Source organism: Oncorhynchus kisutch, linkage group LG15, assembly GCF_002021735.2.
Source record: "Oncorhynchus kisutch isolate 150728-3 linkage group LG15, Okis_V2, whole genome shotgun sequence".
NCBI classification, from domain to species: Eukaryota; Metazoa; Chordata; class Actinopteri; order Salmoniformes; family Salmonidae; genus Oncorhynchus; species Oncorhynchus kisutch.
The window spans coordinates 28,700,170-28,714,159 of record NC_034188.2 but is presented as its reverse complement, the minus strand read 5'-3'; the positions used below and the strand labels follow the sequence as shown (position 1 = coordinate 28,714,159).

At 43.9% G+C, this 13,990-nt stretch overlaps 1 protein-coding gene across 2 annotated transcripts in view; it reads left to right on the top strand.

The window, feature by feature from the left end:
* The first annotated feature begins 5,506 nt into the window (after nucleotides 1–5,506).
* The window catches only part of spock1 (SPARC (osteonectin), cwcv and kazal like domains proteoglycan 1), a 354,130-nt gene continuing 345,646 nt past the window's right edge, over nucleotides 5,507–13,990 (top strand). For both annotated transcript variants that reach the window (XM_031790018.1, XM_031790017.1), the window contains exons 1-2: nucleotides 5,507–5,668; nucleotides 6,257–6,427. In XM_031790018.1, the coding sequence (XP_031645878.1) occupies nucleotides 6,260–6,427 (168 nt within the window). In that variant the 5' untranslated portion in view covers nucleotides 5,507–5,668; nucleotides 6,257–6,259. The remainder of the gene's footprint in view (nucleotides 5,669–6,256; nucleotides 6,428–13,990) is intronic.

The following is a 13,990-nucleotide window of genomic DNA, read 5'->3' as shown; positions in this document are numbered from 1 at the left end:
ATTGCATCAATAATGAATTATAAGTCCATTTCAGAAAGAAATCAGCTACATTAAACAGAGCTTGATGGACAGCCAGGAGTTGGGTTGACGCTATATGAACACTCAGATTAATTAATGGATTAGAAAAAATGAATAGCCCAACGGATTTATTCTCGTGGTGGTAGGCCTAATGTGAAACGTCTTTCAATATTGTTTGGCCTCACCTGAGTGCACACCTTAAAAGTTCTAATCCCATGTATCATCCATTAGCAGGCGAGAAGCCATTGCCTCTGTATATGAGTCGTTTCCTGTTGAATTTATTTAGAATACTCCTAATGACCAGGTATTAACAATATCGCTAGGCTAGATTGACACGTTTTATCCTAGCAAAATGAAATGAGGGCTGTGTCCAGGCACTCTGCGCTGCGTCGTCCTTAAGAACAGCCCTTAGCCGTGGTATATTGGCCATATACCACACCCCCTCGTCCCTTATTCCTGAAATAACAACATACACAGTTAAAAACTGTTTTAGATTCTTTTGAAGTAGGCAAGAAAGGTCTAACTGAAATGAATAATCCTCAACTATACCAAATTATATAAACATATACATGAAGATAACACTATGCAATACACCCTCTAGGACTTTTACGCTGATATCGCTTCATCAGAGATCATAGTTGAACATTCAGATTGAGTCACACTATGACAGATCATCTATGAACTATGAGCTTGGAAAGGCACTTCTTACTATCTTACCTGTTTGCTTGTGGTCTCTTTCTCTCTCCCTATCTGCCTGTCTGTCTGTGGGTATCGTCATGGCTGCCTCTCTCCTGCATGAAGTTAACACATGCAACGCACCCTCTAGACCAGAGTCTGAAGTCATCATTTAAAATATATATATTTAACTAGGCAAGTCAGTTAAGAACAAATACTTATTTACAATGACATTCTAGGAACAGTGGGTTAACTGCCTCGTTCAGGGGTAGAACAACATAAAAAATAAATAATATTGTCAGCTCAGGGATTTTATCTAGCAACCTTTCGGCTACTGGCACAACACTCTAACTACTCTAACTACTCTAACTACTTGGCTACCTGACACCCAATCATGAGGGTCCTCTGAGGTCTGCGTACCAACATCCATACCCACACATGCAGTCAGAGCCAGCCCTAGCCTATTTGGGGCCCTAATGGTATGTTTCTATACAGGATTTGTTTACATCTACGCAGGCATCTATGCGGGCTGGCACCTGTGTCCCCTGGACAATGGCTCCGGCAGACCTGCACTCACTTAGGGCCAAAGCCAGGCCACTGGTACTTCTTAGCTGGCATTCACATAACAATTACTAACTGTGAACTTTAACACCTCACAAAGCAACTATTTTGATTATGCAGAGCAGAATCAACAACCTCTGCCTAATCAATGTCCTCACTGTGGGCACACAGTGTGTTGTGAAATCTGTGAATGTATTGTAATGGTAAAAAATTGTATAAACTGCCTTAATTCTGCTGGACCCCAGGAAGAGTTCATGAGGATCCATAATAAATACAAATACAAACACTGTCAGCCCTAGCTATCTGAAAACATTGTCCCTAGTATAACATAAGGGTGCATACCAGGGGTTCCCAAACTTTTTTGGCCCTCGAACCATTTTGATATAAAAAACATGAGACCCCACCATCTAAACAAAGTAATGTAATCAAGGGCCAATTTTTACTTTTACTTTTACTGACTATTACAAATCAGTCTGACAGTACTTTTGACAGTAGTTTTATTTATTTAACCTTAATTTAATCTGAAGGAAGTATGGTTTGAAGTGACTGAAATGCATCAGAAAGGTCTTGGGATGTTCAGAAGATCATCAGACAATCATTTTTTTTGATCTTGATGTTCTTTTCTCCCCAGTCTGATTTAGTGCCTGGTCTTGTCCAATCTGTTCTAATGAGGCTTGTTGGGTTTTGTAAAGAGAAACAGAAGACACATACGTGTTCCTGAGAGTCTAACCTTTCAGTGATGGGGTCATAATATGTAGTTTAAACCAATCAAAAGATAGTGTCACAGTCCAAATGTAAAATTTGGTTTAATAGTTGCTTCTTTGTAGCAATTCGACAATGAAGGCCTGATTCACGCAATCTCCTCTGAACAGTTGATGTTGAGATATGCCTGTTGGCTGGTAACTCTAATGAACTTATCCTCTGCAGCAGAGGTAAATCTGGGTCTTCCTTTCCTGTATCGGTCCTCATGAGAGCCAGTTACAACATAACGCTTGTTTTTACGACTGCACACATTTTCCAGAATGACTGACCTTCATGTCTTAAATTAAAGTAATGATGGACAGTTGTTTCTCTTTGCTTATTTGAGCTGTTCTTGCCATAATATGGACTTGGTCTTTTTCCAAATAGGGCTATCTTCTGTATACCACCCCTACCTTGTCACAACACAACTGACTGGCTCAAACACATTAAGAAGAAAATAAATTACACAAATGAACTTTTAACAAGGCACACCTGTTAATTGAAATGCATTCCAGGTGACTACCTCATGAAGCTGGTTGAGAGAATGCCAAGAGTGTGCAGAGCTCTCATCAAGGCTACTGTGGCTACTATGAAGAATCTCAAATATAAAATATATTTGGATTTGTTTAACACATTTTTGTTTACTATATAATTCAATATTTGTTATTTCATAGTTTTGATGTCTTCACTATTTTTATACAAGAAAGAAGAAACCCTGAATGAGTAGGTGTGTCCAAACTTTTGACTGGTATTGTATTTACTCAGATTTTTTAGGGGGTGCTGCAGCATCCTGAGCAGCCCTTTTCCCACGTCTATGTGCCTGCCTACAGTCGTGGCCAAAAGTTTTGAGAATGACAAATATGAATTTTCACAAAGTCTGCTGCCTCAGTTTGTATGATGGCAATTTGCATATACTCCAGAATGTTATGAAGAGTGATCAGATGAATTGCAATTCATTGCAAAGTCCCTCTTTGCCATGCAAATGAACTGAATCCCCCCCAAAACATTTCCACTGCATATCAGCCCTGCCACAAAATGACTAGCTGACATCATGTCAGTGATTCTCTCGTTAACACAGGTGTGAGTGTTGACGAGGACAAGGCTGGAGATCACTCTGTCATGCTGATTGAGTTTGAATAACAAACTGGAAGCTTCAAAAGGAGGCTGGTGCTTGGAATCATTGTTCTTCCTCTGTCAACCATGGTTGCCTGCAAGGGAACACGTGCCGTCATCATTGCTTTGCACAAAAAGGGCTTCACATATTGCTGCCAGTAAGATTGCACCTATATCAACCATTTATCGCATCATCAAGAACTTCAAGGAGAGAGGTTCAATTGTTATGAAGAAGGCTTCAGTGCTCCCAAGAAAGTCCAGCAAGCGCCAGGACCGTCTCCTAAAGTTGATTCAGCTGCGGGTACAGAGCTTGCTCAAGAATGGCAGCAGGCAGGTGTGAGTGCATCTGCACGCACAGTGAGGCGAAGACTTGTGGAGGATGGCCTGGTGTCAAGAAGGGCAGCAGAGAAGCCACTTCTCTCCAGGAAAAACATCAGGGACAGACTGATATTCTGCAACAGGTACAGGGATAGGACTGCTGAAGACTGGGGTAAAGTCATTTTCTCTGATGAATCCCCTTTCCAATTGTTTGGGGCATCCGGAAAAAAGCTTGTCCGGAGAAGACAAGGTGAGAGCTACCATCAGTCCTGTGTCATGCCAACAGTAAAGCATCCTGAGACCATTCATGTGTGGGGTTGCTTCTCAGCCAAGGGAGTGGGCTCACTCACAATTTTGCCTAAGAACACAGCCATGAATAAAGAATGGTACCAACACATCCTCCGAGAGCAACTTCTCCCAACAACTCCAAGCATTGATTATGTAAGAATGGGCTGCCATCAGTCAGGATGTGGCCCAGAAGTTAATAGACAGCATGCCAGGGTGGATTGCAGAGGTCTTGAAAAAGAAAGGTCAACACTGCAAATATTGACTCTTTGCATCAACTTCATGTAATTGTCAATAAAAGCCTTTGACACTTATGAAATGCTTGTAATTATACTTCAGTATTCCATAGTAACATCTGACAAAAATATTTAAAGACACTGAAGCAGCAAACTTTGTGGAAATTAATATTTGTGTCATTCTCAAAACTTTTGGCCACGACAGTACAAGTAAGGCCTAAACAAAGCAAAGTAAGCGAACCAATTGATAGGCTATCCACCCACACTCAGGACTGGACCCTTCAGTGTATCAGTTTGACGTTTTTTTCAGACTTCCATATCGGGATGCATAGTTTATAGGTTAGCGCCTGTTCCACACGAAACCCTTCTCCTTCCGCCTCGTTTCCCCTCATTGCTCAGGTGGCGCTGCCATTGCATGTCTGCAGTCACACCGTGCACCGGATAGGCTATATATAGCCTCGGGAGCGACAGCCACTCAGAGGGAAGGCATGTCGGCCTGCCTCAGCCCCGAGCCCGGAGAGATGAGAGAATATGTGGAGGGAGTCTGTTGGGAGAGATTATCCCTGCATATTATAATATAATGACCATGTCCGCATGCCATAGGCGTGAGAAAGGAACACAGTGTTCTGACCCGTTTTCCTTTGGCTGCTATTCTATGTTATAGGCCTGTGCTATATTGGACTAGGCTTTACAGGTTTGTTGTTCCCCAGTTTAGTTCCTTAGTGCTTCCTCCATGACAACGTGCGCTGCGCGTGGTGCTGAAGGGACAGCGATGCTGAAAGTAAAGCGCTCGCGAGTCTCTGCAGTGGGTCAGAAAGCTCCTCGCGCAGGCCATATCTTGAAATCGGGGTTACATGAACTCGAGGTTACATGAAAAAGACCAATAGCAGATAATACAGATGATTGTAAAGTGTCAGATATATTCACAGTGCTTAATTCTACAAAAGCCTTCACGTTTCAAGTAATGGAATCATGTAGTAACAATAGGTGGCAGGTAGCCTAGTGTTTAGAGCGTTGGGCCAGCTGATAAGGTACAAATCTGTCGTTCTGCCCCTGAACAAGGCAGTTAACCCACTGTTCCTAGGGCGTCATTGTAAATAAAAATGTGTTCTTAACTAGGACTTCTCTAATGAAACTGCCTACTCCGCTCGCATTTTGATGACCAGAAGAGAGTTATCTGGGGATAACAACTACAAAAGTTGTGTAGGACTTTATCAATCATAAAAGTACAAAATAATCCAACACCAAAAACATATCCTTCTTATTGGTAGTCTTATCACTTGGAAATCTCGCCTTGAAACAACAAACATTCGCTTATTCCATTGTGAATGCACCATTCCCTCCGTTGTAAATCATTGACACACCGACACTGCACTGCAAAGAGAAAGTGAGAGGAAAGGGAACAGGGAGGGAGAAAGGGAGGAATAGAGGAGGGTGAAAGAGTGAGTGAGGAAGCGATTGGGTGGGGGGGAGAGAGATACTGCTATCAGAGAGGCGGAGTCTGGGCGGAAAGGTTACGGAGGGGGAGGAGAGAGACAAGTTCTGAGGCTCGTTCCTGCTGCTCACGGTCGCCGTCAGTATTACTGCTGAGTTCGGAGCTACCGGAGGTCCCGTGGATACTCAGTCTTCTCTACCCGACCGTTAAACCGTCTAACTGACACCCGCAGAAACTTCACAACTGAACCCCCTGTTTCCCCCGGAAGCTGGACAAGCTATCCGAGGTAGGTGGACGGGAGAGGTGGGTCTGAGTTAGGACCCGTGGCGACATTTTTGTACGTAGAGATGAGAGGCAGAGGAAGATAGGATACGTAGTCTGTATTTCTGGTTCACTCCTATTTTGGTAAGAGGAGATGTGAGGGGTGCGCGCTCCAATGAGAGAGTAATTGTGTTGAAGGCTGTTAATTGCCTGTTTATCTTCCAGAGAGCCTTTAGAGCTAATCGTTTCCCGTGCTCCATCTGCCACGGTGTGAAAATGCGATATGTTTTCAAATGTTTATAATCAGTTTAAGATGAGGAGCAGCAATTGCATAAGCGGCACTCAGTCAATGTAATTAATGCAATCTAATAGGTTGAATATTATCCTGTCCTCCTCCATTGTTGATGCAGATATTTACATCATTAAATTAATATTTCCTGATAGTAAGTGCATGTGAATTAACTTCTAGGTGCGTAGGTTGCGTTGGAAATTATGCCTAGTTCACTATCTGTGCATTAGGGCAGCAAGCTCCTCTCCATCCCTCGTTGTCCATCCCTTGTGCTCAATGTCACTTTCTCTCTCATTTTCTCTTTCCCTTTCTTTCTTTTTTCAGACTATGCTTTTCTGTCTGCTGCCTCTCGCGGCTCTCTTGCTGCGCGCTGAGGGCAGGCGCGGGGAAACAGTGGTCCGTAACAACAACAATGGCCACGCGCTGGACAACGACAAATGGCTGAGCACGGTGTCTCAGTACGATAAGGACAGATATTGGAACAAATTCAGAGATGTGAGTTTAGAATTACCGTGTTTTTCGCAACTTTGCTTTCAAATGGTCTTTTTTTGGCAACTGTTGGATCTGGCCATGAGGCCTGCTGCCATTGCAGTATCTAGTAATGGTTGGGTGATTAGACTGACGCAGGTGTGTGTGTAGGCAGCCCCTTCCTTGCCACACCCTTACTTTAAGTACTTATCGGGCTTAATCAAGTGTGTGGCCTGCTCACCCTCAACACACACCACTGACCCACTGATGCTCCCTATTCAGTCACAGGCCACTGGGACCATATCTATCCTGGGGGTTCTGTAATCAATGGAACACAGTGGTTTAGGTTCAGTCTCAAATGGCACCACCCTATTCCCTATATAGTGCACTACATTTGACCAGAGCCCTATTCCCTATATAGTGCACTACATTTGACCAGAGTCCATAAGGTGTTCTCGATGTTTGGGACACAGACATAGCCTCCTGTGTGTTTCCTCTAATGCATTAGGGATTTAGAAATGGGTAACGGCAACCATTAGCAGTCTCATCTAGCCCTGCCATATTGGTTACTTAAGCAATAAGGCCCCATTTTGTGTGGTATATTTAAGCAATAAGACCCAAGGGGATGTGCTATATTTAAGCAATAAGGCACAAGGGGATGTGCTATATTTAAGCAATAAGACCCAAGGGGGAATAAGACCCAGGGGGGTGGTATATTTAAGCAATAAGACCCAAGGGAGTGTGCTATATTTAAGCAATAACACCCAAGGGGGTGTGGTATATTTAAGCAATAAGACACAAGGGAGTGTGCTATATTTAAGCAATAAGACCCAAGGGGGTGTGGTATATTTAAGCAATTAGACCCAAGGGGATGTGCTATATTTAAGCAATAAGACCCAATGGGGAATAAGACCCAGGGGGCGTGGTATATTTAAGCAATAAGTCCCAAGAGGGTGTGCTATATTTAGCAATAAGACCCAGGGGGGTGGTATTTTTAAGCAATAAGACCCAGGGGGGGTGGTATATTTAAGCAATAAGACACAAGGGGGTGTGCTATATTTAGCAATAAGACCCAGGGGGGTTGGTATATTTAAGCAATAAGACCCAAGAGGGATTAAGACCCAAGGGGTGTGCTATATTTAGCAATAAGACCCAGGGGGGTTGGTATATTTAAGCAATAAGACCCAAAGGGGAATAAGACCCAAGGGGTGTGCTATATTTAAGCAATAAGACACAAGGGGGTGTGCTATATTTAAACAATAAGACCCAAGAGGGTGTGCTATATTTAAGCATTAAGACACAAGTGGGTGTGCTATATTTAAGCAATAAGACCCAAGGGGGAATAAGACCCAAGGGGGTGTGGTATATTTAAGCAATAAGACCCAAGAGGGTGTGCTTTATTTAAGCAATAAGACCCAAGAGGGTGTGGTATATTTAAGCAATAAGACCCAAGAGGGTGTGCTATATTTAAGCAATAAGACCCAAGGGGGTGTGGTATATTTAAGCAATAAGACCCAAGAGGGTGTGGTATATTTAAGCAATAAGACCCAAGGGGGTGTGCTATATTTAAGCAATAAGACCCAATGGGGTGTGCTATATTTAGCAATAAGACCCAGGGGGGGGTGGTATATTTAAGCAATAAGACCCAAGAAGGTGTGGTATATTTAAGCAATAAGACCCAAGGGGGTGTGGTATATTTACGCAATAAGACCCAAGAGGGTGTGGTATATTTAAGCAATAAGACCCAGGGGCGGTGGTATATTTAAGCAATAAGACCCAAGAGGGTGTGCTATATTTAAGCAATAAGACCCAAGGGGGAGTGGTATATTTAAGCAATAAGACACAAGGGGGTGTGCTATATTTAGCAATAAGACCCAGGGGGGTGGTATTTTTAAGCAATAAGACCCAGGGGGGGTGGTATATTTAAGCAATAAGACACAAGGGGGTGTGCTATATTTAGCAATAAGACCCAGGGGGGTTGGTATATTTAAGCAATAAGACCCAAGGGGGAATAAGACCCAAGGGGGTGTGGTATATTTAAGCAATAAGACCCAAGAGGGTGTGCTTTATTTAAGCAATAAGACCCAAGAGGGTGTGGTATATTTAAGCAATAAGACCCAAGAGGGTGTGCTATATTTAAGCAATAAGACCCAAGGGGGTGTGGTATATTTAAGCAATAAGACCCAAGAGGGTGTGGTATATTTAAGCAATAAGACCCAAGGGGGTGTGCTATATTTAAGCAATAAGACCCAATGGGGTGTGCTATATTTAGCAATAAGACCCAGGGGGGGGTGGTATATTTAAGCAATAAGACCCAAGAAGGTGTGGTATATTTAAGCAATAAGACCCAAGGGGGTGTGGTATATTTACGCAATAAGACCCAAGAGGGTGTGGTATATTTAAGCAATAAGACCCAGGGGCGGTGGTATATTTAAGCAATAAGACCCAAGAGGGTGTGCTATATTTAAGCAATAAGACCCAAGGGGGAATAAGACCCAAAGGGGTGTGGTATATTTAGCAATAAGACCCAAGAGGGTGTGGTATATTTAAGCAATAAGACTCAGGGGGGTGGTATATTTAAGCAATAAGACCCAGGGGGGGGTGGTATATTTAAGCAATAAGACCCAAGGAGGTGTGCTATATTTAAGCAATAAGACCCAAGGGGGAATAAGACCCAAGGGGGTGTGGTATATTTAAGCAATAAGACCCAAGGGGGAATAAGACCCAAGGGGGTGTGGTATATTTAAGCAATAAGACCCAAGGGGGAATAAGACCCAAGGAGGTGTGCTATATTTAAGCAATAAGACCCAAGGGGGAATAAGACCCAAGGGGGTGTTGTATATTTAAGCAATAAGACCCAAGAGGGTGTGGTATATTTAAGCAATAAGACCCAAGGGGGTGTGCTATATTTAAGCAATAAGACCCAAGAGGGTGTGGTATATTTAAGCAATAAGGCCCCAGGGGTGTGCTATATTTAAGCAATAAGGCTCGAAGAGGGTGTGGTATATGGCTAAGGGCAGTTCTTAGGCAAGATGCCACACGGAGTGCCTGGATACAGCCCTTAGCCGTGGTATATTGGCCATATACCATAAACCCAGAGGTGGCTTATTGTTATTATAAACTGGCTACCAACATAAATAGAACAGTAAACAAGTACTTTTGTGTCATACCTGTGGTAGATTGTCTGATATACACACAGACCCAAACTATAATGTGTAACAGAGCATGCTGCAGTGAGAGTGGTTATTGACATAAGCAAACATTTTCTTGACTGGAGTGATGTGGGAGCTAGCGTTGACCCTGGCGCTGCATCGTTCTTCATTGGAGTGGTGGCGTTAAACACAGCATCTAGCAGCTTGTAAACGGCCTTAAGTGAAGCAGCCGCAGCCCAAGTCCGAGCTGGCGTTAGCAGAATCCCTTAAAGCCCTGTGTTGTGTGTATGTGGGGGGAGGGAGGAGGTGTGTGTGTCTGTGGCGTGCAGCTCCCTCTCCATGGTCTTCCATGTAAATGAAAGTCATTAGGTGGAGGCTGCTTGATGTCTGGGTGGAGAGGAGAGGGGAGGAGGGATGAGGCGGAGTGGAGAGGAGTAAAGGCTGTGACATTTTGGTTTAATATTTGATGATGCCTCTGGCGCTCAAAGAGATTACGAATATTATGGACATGTTGGAATTGACTGAAATTTGGAATCTTAAAAACCTAGATCTTGTAAGATATTCTTGGAGGAGGCTTAATCAAACTAGTCAGATTGATTCTTTTCATTTGATCCTCTTATTGAGTATCAAATGCGATCAGTCCATCATCCTATCAATCAATCAAATGTATTTATAAAGTCCTTTTTACATCAGCAGATGTCACAAAGTGCTGTACAGAAACACAGCCTAAAACCCCAAACAGCAAGCAATGCAGATGTAGAAGCACAGTGGCTAGGAAAAACTCCCTAGAAAGGAGTGGCCAGGAAGAAACCAAGAGAGGAACCAGGCTCTAAGGGGTGGCCTGTCCTCTTCTGGCTTTCCTGGGTGGAGATTATAACAGTACATGGCCAAGATGTTCAAAAGTTCATAGATGACCAGCGGGGTCAAATAATAATAATCACAGTTGTTGTGGAGGTTGCAACAGGTCAACACCTCAGGAGTAAATGTCAGTTGGCTTTTCATAGCCGATCATTCAGAGTATCTCTACCGCTCCTCCTGTCTCTAGAGAGTTGAAAACAGCAGGTCTGGGACAAGGTAGCATGTCCGGTGAACAGGTCAGGGTTCCATAGCCGCAGGCAGAACAGTTGAAACTGGAGCAGCAGCACGACCAGGTGGACTGGGGACGGCAAGGAGTCATCAGGCCAGGTAGTCCTGAGGCATGGTCCTAGGGCTAAGGTCCTCTGGGATGAGAGGGAGAGAGAGAGAATTAGAGGGAGCATACTTAAATTCACACAGGACACCGGATAAGACAGGAGAATAACACCAGATATAACAGACTGACCCTAGCCCCCCAACACATAAACTACTGCAGCATAAATACTGGAGGCTGAGACAGGAGGGTTCGGGAGACACTGTGGCCCCGTATGACGATACCCGTGGACAGGGCCAACCAGGCAGGATATAACCCCACCCACTTAGCCAAAGCACAGCCCCCACACCACTAGAAGGATATCCGCAGACCACCAACTTACTGAGACAAGGCTGAGTATAGCCCACGAAGATCTCCTCCAGTGCACGAACCCGAGGGGGTGCAAAATCGTACAGGAAGATCACGTCAGTGACTCAAACCACTCAAGTGACACACCCCTCCTAGAAACGGCATGGAAGAGCACCAGTAAGCCAGTGACTCAGCCCCCGTAACAGGGTCGGAGGCAGAGAATCCGAGTGGAAACAAGGGAAACGGCCAGACAGAGACAGCAAGGGCAGTTCGTTGCTCCAGAGCCTTTCCGTTTACCTTCACACCCCTGGGCCAGACTACACTCAATCATAGGACCTACTGAAGAGATGAGTCTTCAGTAAAGACTTAAAGGTTGAGACCGAGTCTGCTTCTCTCAAATGGATAGGCAAAATGTTCCATTAAAAATGGCTCTATAGGAGAAAGCCCTGCCTCCAGCTGTTTGCTTAGAAATTCTAGGGACAATAAGGAGGCCTGCGTCTTGTGACCGTAACATATGTGTAGGTATGTACGGCAGGACCAAATTGGAGAGATAGGTAGGAGCAAGCCCATGTAATGCTTTGTAGGTTAGCAGTAAAACCTTGAAATCAGCCCTAGCCTTAACAGGATGCCAGAGGCTAGCACTGGAGTAATATGATCACATCTTTTGGTTCTAGTCAGGATTCTATGAGCCGTGTTTATCATTAACTGAACTGTTTATTTAGTGCTTTATCCGGGAAACTGGAAAGTAGAGCATTGCAGCAGTCTAATTTAGAAGTGACAAAAACATGGAATAGCTTTTCTGCATAATGTTTGGACAAAAAGTTTCTGATTTTTGCAATGTTACGAAGATGGAAAAAAGCTGTCCTTTAAATATTCTTGAAATGTTTGTCAAAAGAGAGAACCGGGTCCAGAGTAACGCTGAGGTCCTTCACAGTTTTATTTTAGACGACTGTACAACCATCAAGATTAATTGTCAGATCCAACAAAATATCTCTTTGTTTCTTGGGACCTAGAACTAGCATCTCTGTTTTGTCATAGTTTAAAAGTCAAACATTTGCCGCCATCCACTGTCTTATGTCTGAAACACAGGCTTCCAGGATGGGTAATTTTGGGGCTTCACCGTGTTTCATTGAAATGTACAGCTGTGTATCGTCTGCATAGTAGTGGAAGTTAACATTATGTTTCCCGAATGAGATCACCAAGAGGTAAAATATATAGTGAAAACAATAGTGGTCCTAAAACCGAACGTTGAGGAACACCGAAACTCACAAACGAACTGATCTCTTTCCGACAGATAAGATCTAAACCAGGCAAGAACTTGTCCATGTAGACCAATTTGGATTTCCATCTCTCCAAAATAATATGTTGATCAAATGTGGTTTGCTGAGTAGAGTGTTGGAGACTATTTTGTAAATGACATCACCGAAGTCAAGGATCGGTAGGATAGTCAGTTTTACGAGGGTATGTTTGGCAGCATGAGTGAAGGATGGTTTGTTGCGAAACAGGAAGCCGGTTCTAGATTTAATTTTGGATTGGAGATGCTTAATGTGAGTCTGGAAGGAGGTATTACAGTCTAACCAGACACCTAGGTATTTGTGGATGTCCACATATTCTAAGTCAGAACCATCCAGAGTAGTGATGCTGGACGGGCGGGCAGGTGCTGGTAGCGATCGGTTGAAGAGCATGCATTTAGTTTTACTTGCATTTAAGAGCAGTTGGAGGCCATGGAAGGAGAGTTGTATGGCGTTGAAGCTCGTCTGGAGGTTAGTTATCACGGTGTCCAAAGAAGGGCAGGAAGTATACAGAATGGTATCGTTTGCGTAGAGGTGGATCAGATAATCACCAGCAGCAAGAGCAACATGATTGATGTATATAGAGGAAAGAGTCGGCCCGAGAATTGAACCCTGTGACTGTTGGAGGTCCGGACAATATGCCCTCCGATTTGACAACCTGAAAAGTAGTTGGTGAACCAGGCGATGCAGTCATTTGAGAAACCAAGGCTGTTGAGTCTGCCGATAAGAATGTGGTGATCGACAGAGTCGAAAGCCTTGGCCAGGTCTATGAATACAGCTGTGCAGTATTGTCTCTTTATCAATGTAGGTTGTGATATCGCTTAGGACCTTGAGGTGCACCCATGACCAGCTCGGGAAACCAGATTGCATAGCGGAGAAGGTGTGGTAGGATTCGAAATGGTCAGTGATCTGTTTGTTAACTTGGCGTTTGAAGACCTTGGAAAGGCAGGGTAGGATAGATATAGCAGTTTGGGTCTAGAGTGTCTCCCCCTTTTGAAGAGGGTGAAGACCGCGGCAGCTTTCCAATCTTTGGGGATCTCAGACATTGCGAAAGAGAGGTTGAACAGGCTAGTAATAGGGGATGCAACAATTTCGGCTGATCGTTTTAGAAAGAGAGGGTCCAGATTGTCTAGCCCTGCTGATTTGTATGGGTCCAGATTTTGCAGCTCTTTCAGAACATCAGCTATCTGGGTTTGGGTGAAGGAGAAATGGGGGAGGCTTGGGCATGTTGCTATGGGGAGCGCAGGGCTGTTGACCAGGGTAGGGGTGGCCAGGTGGAAAGTATGGCCAGCCGTAGAAGAATGCTTATTGAAATTCTCAATTATCGTGGATTTATCGGTGTTGACATGTTTCCTAGCCTCAGTGCAGTGGGCAGCTGGTAGGAGGTGCTCTTAATGTCCATAGACTTTACAGTGTCCCAAAACATTTTGGAGTTTGTGCTGCAGTATGCAGATTTCTGTTTGAAAAAGCTATCCTTTTTCCTAACTGTTTGTGTATATTGGTTCCTAACTTCCCTGAAAAGTTGCTTACCGTGGGGGATATTTGATGCTAATGCAGTATGCCACAGAATGTTTTTGTGCTGGTCAAGGGCAGTCAAGTCTGGAGTGAACCAAGGGCTATATCTGTTCCTGGTCCTACATTTTTTGAATGGTGCATGCTTATTTAAGAT